Raw genomic sequence first — 3,443 nt, 5'->3', positions numbered from 1 at the left:
TATATATATATATATGTATATATATATATATATGTGTGTGTGTATTACATATTTTCTCTGTATATGTATTTTAATGTTTACTATTTTGGTATCTTTATTGACCGTCACCCAGACTATCTTCCTACAATCTACATCATTTGGTCAACTATCTTCTTTAAAAAAAAAAAAATAAATAAGAAAGATGCTATTACAAAAAAGTAATGGAAGTAGTTGAAAGAAGAGAAAATATCCAACTTGCTTGAATAAGCAATTTATTTGACGAAATACTTACTCCGTATGCGAATGTTTCAACTCCTGTTATCATCACATTACATAATTGATATTACCAATACTTGATACGTTATGTTGCTACTTCACACTCGATAATTCTTTGGTATATATTATCTTCACATAACTGGCTTACAGTTTTACCATTTAATATTAGAATGTATTCTAAATCAACTATCAATAATTTTTACAAGATTTTTTATATCCTCTCCTATCTTATCTATAATTCCTTCTTCATAATATATACTTATATTAATCCCTTCTTCGCCATTGGTTTTAAAGATCTTGTCTAAATCCAAGGCGTCTGTTCTTACGGTGAGGACACATGGGGTACAACCCGTAAAGAAGCTCAACCCAAAGAACCTCAGACGTTCCATGGTGCTGTTGATGTCTTCTAGACTTGGCTTAGGTCCTTTGTAGCCAAACCTGTCCAAGGAACTGGTTAGGGATTCGTGGTAAAGTTCTATTAGGCTTTTGAAGTTTTGGCGTCGAATGCTTGATTTGATGCTTGAATACATGAAGTACGTGACGTCTATACACGGGGAGTTGTAATGAGGAAACTGAAAGTCTACGAACCTGAAAAGAAGGAGAAATTATTATAAAATGATCATGGAATCAACATCTCAGGCTTAAATTAAAAAAAAAATCAACCAAAATTTGACCAGTAATATAAATTTCTCAAAAGAAACTCTCACCTCTCTAGGCTTGACCTGTGAGGGATTTTTCCTAAATTTTCGAATATCAAACGCATCAAATCCTTCGACAAATAGCCAATCCATCAAATAAACCACAAACCATTGCCTCAACATCAAAAATGAACTTTGTCTAATCATGTTAATGAGTGTGATTCTAACGCTCAAATAGCTGTAAACTAATTCACCGTAATTTGTGAGCCATAGGCTTTATCTTAAGGACTTTATTTTGGCATTGGGAGAAAGTGAGTTTTTACAGCTTGGTATAATTTTATTCTAAACTACTCAACAAAATATTTCATTTATAATCTTAACACTTTCTTGAGGCTGATAATTTTTTTTAAAAATAAATAATTTAATTTCTATCCATTTTAGTCTCAAACGGTTTTATTTTTCTTACAAGCCCGACGTTTCGGCCAATCCGGCCATCTTCAGGGACAATCTACTTAATAAAATTTTGAAATTATAAAATTGGCCGAAACGTCGGGCTTGTAAGAAAGATAAAAGGTTTTGAGACTAAAATGGATAGAAATTAAATTATTTATTTTAAAAAAATATTTCGTCCAATACCAACGAAAGTTAGTGTACAAATTGTGGTTTTTCAAAAGTAGGTTTGTTTCTTGAAATATTTTTTCGCTAAATTTCCTTGGCCAGTTCTGAACTTATTTTAGAAAACGCAGAATATAAATGATATGAAATGCTTTTTAAAAAGACAGAATTAATTAGAACTATTCCAGTATTCATGCGTATTATTTTCTGCTCTTCTCTAAATTTTCTTTATAGTTTTTCTTATCTCTAAGCTGGAGACGGCCTTTCAATTTTCCTATAAATCTATGTGAAAATGGTTTCGTTATATATATTTTTAAATTTGTATGTAAATCATGTACGTTGTTGGTAAGCTGTGTATGTTGTTGGTAAATTATGTATGTTGTTGGTAAGTTAATTATGTTGTTGGTATGTTATGTATGTTGTTGGTAAGTTCTGTATGTCGTTGGTAAGCTATATATATTGTTAGTAAGTTAAGTTTGTTGTTGGTAAGCTATGTATGTTGTTGGTAAGTGATGCATGTTGTTGATAAGTTTTGTATGTTGTTGGTAAATTATGTACGTTGTTGGTAAGTTATTTGTGTTGTTGGTATGTCATGTATGTTGTTGGTAAGCTATGTATGTTGTTGGTAAGTTACGTATGTTGTTGGTAAGCTATGTGCGCACGCGCCGGATTTTTTTTTATAGAATATTTAATTACCTTTCAGCGACAGTGAATAGATCGGTAGCATTTTGAGAAAGTAATTCTTAAACACTTTATATGTACTCCCTATCTTCAAATTGCCTTAGGATAGTTAAATAATTGTTCATTCCTAAACGTTTTAAACAATATTTATTATAAGTACTCATGGTTATACTCAACTGCTACAACTGCTCCTATTCACTACAATCCAATAATTGCTCTCTGAGGTAAGAAGAGGCAACATTCTAACACCACTTCGACACAATTAGATCATTGGTCTCACCGGTTCAATGTGACTGGTAATAGGTTGATCTGTGTCATTCCCAAGTGAGTACATCTATCAGTAAACGTGGATATTGTATCTGATCTCTTTGGTAAAGTTTAAGAAACCTGAATATAATTAATTTTGTTTGTTACATAATCTATAATATAATTGGGCTACGGATACCGAGTTTAAAAATGATGTGGTCAGAATCTGAGTTTAACCGCTTGATTTATCGTATGACGCAATAACGATGCTACCTATGAGAGACCGCCGGAACTAATATCTTCATTGCTTCCCAACAGAGAGCACCACCCATCCTTGTTCAAATACTGTATCATATTGATTTATTATTGTTTTATATATATATATATTTTTTTTTTAATAATTCACAGTAAAGTAATTTCTTACAGGCCGAGTCTTTACATTCTTAAAAGAATCATTACTCTAGAGCTGCTGATGAACTGGTTCCCTCTTGCGACATAGCAAATAAGCACTTATAGATTCAGTATATTCTTTCAAATATTTTTTTTACGAACTGATGCGTCTTATTTAGCGGCAGTTCCTGATGGCCACCTCCTCTTTCCTACTCCTTTAATCGTATCGTCAGAACCTGTGGTGGTACCACGCTAGGACTCACAGTAGGGATAATAAGCCGGTTCTGGGACAGTGTCAATGAGTCAAATTGACCTTTTACCCCTAGCCTCGAACCAGCCTTAACCACTCGCGTGAACTTGGACTTTGAACCCTAGCCTCGAACCTACCTTAACCACTGGTCACGTAACTTATGAGGGGGGGGGGTTTAAATTTTTACTTAGACCTACCCTTAAACACTCACGTGGCCTGTCACGTGATCATTAGGCAGCCAATGGGAGGCTAGTATTTGGTTACGTGACCCCATGGCGGGAGATTTAAATTTAGTTCGACATAACCTTAACCACTCCCGTGACCTTAACCTTTGAGCCTCGACCCTACCTTAACCACTGGTCACGTGA

At 33.9% G+C, this 3,443-nt stretch overlaps 1 protein-coding gene across 1 annotated transcript in view; it reads right to left on the bottom strand.

Moving 5' to 3' along the window:
- Positions 1-78: 78 nt before the first annotated feature.
- The window catches only part of LOC106684117 (uncharacterized), a 16,233-nt gene continuing 12,868 nt past the window's right edge, over positions 79-3,443 (bottom strand). The window contains exon 6 of the mRNA XM_014426008.2: positions 79-843. Within this exon, the coding sequence (XP_014281494.1) occupies positions 438-843 (406 nt within the window). The 3' untranslated portion in view covers positions 79-437. The remainder of the gene's footprint in view (positions 844-3,443) is intronic.

The sequence above is a fragment of the Halyomorpha halys genome, unplaced genomic scaffold, assembly GCF_000696795.3.
Source record: "Halyomorpha halys isolate HHAL.00 unplaced genomic scaffold, Hhal_1.1 Scaffold544.1, whole genome shotgun sequence".
NCBI classification, from domain to species: Eukaryota; Metazoa; Arthropoda; class Insecta; order Hemiptera; family Pentatomidae; genus Halyomorpha; species Halyomorpha halys.
This window is presented reverse-complemented; position numbering and strand designations above follow the sequence as displayed.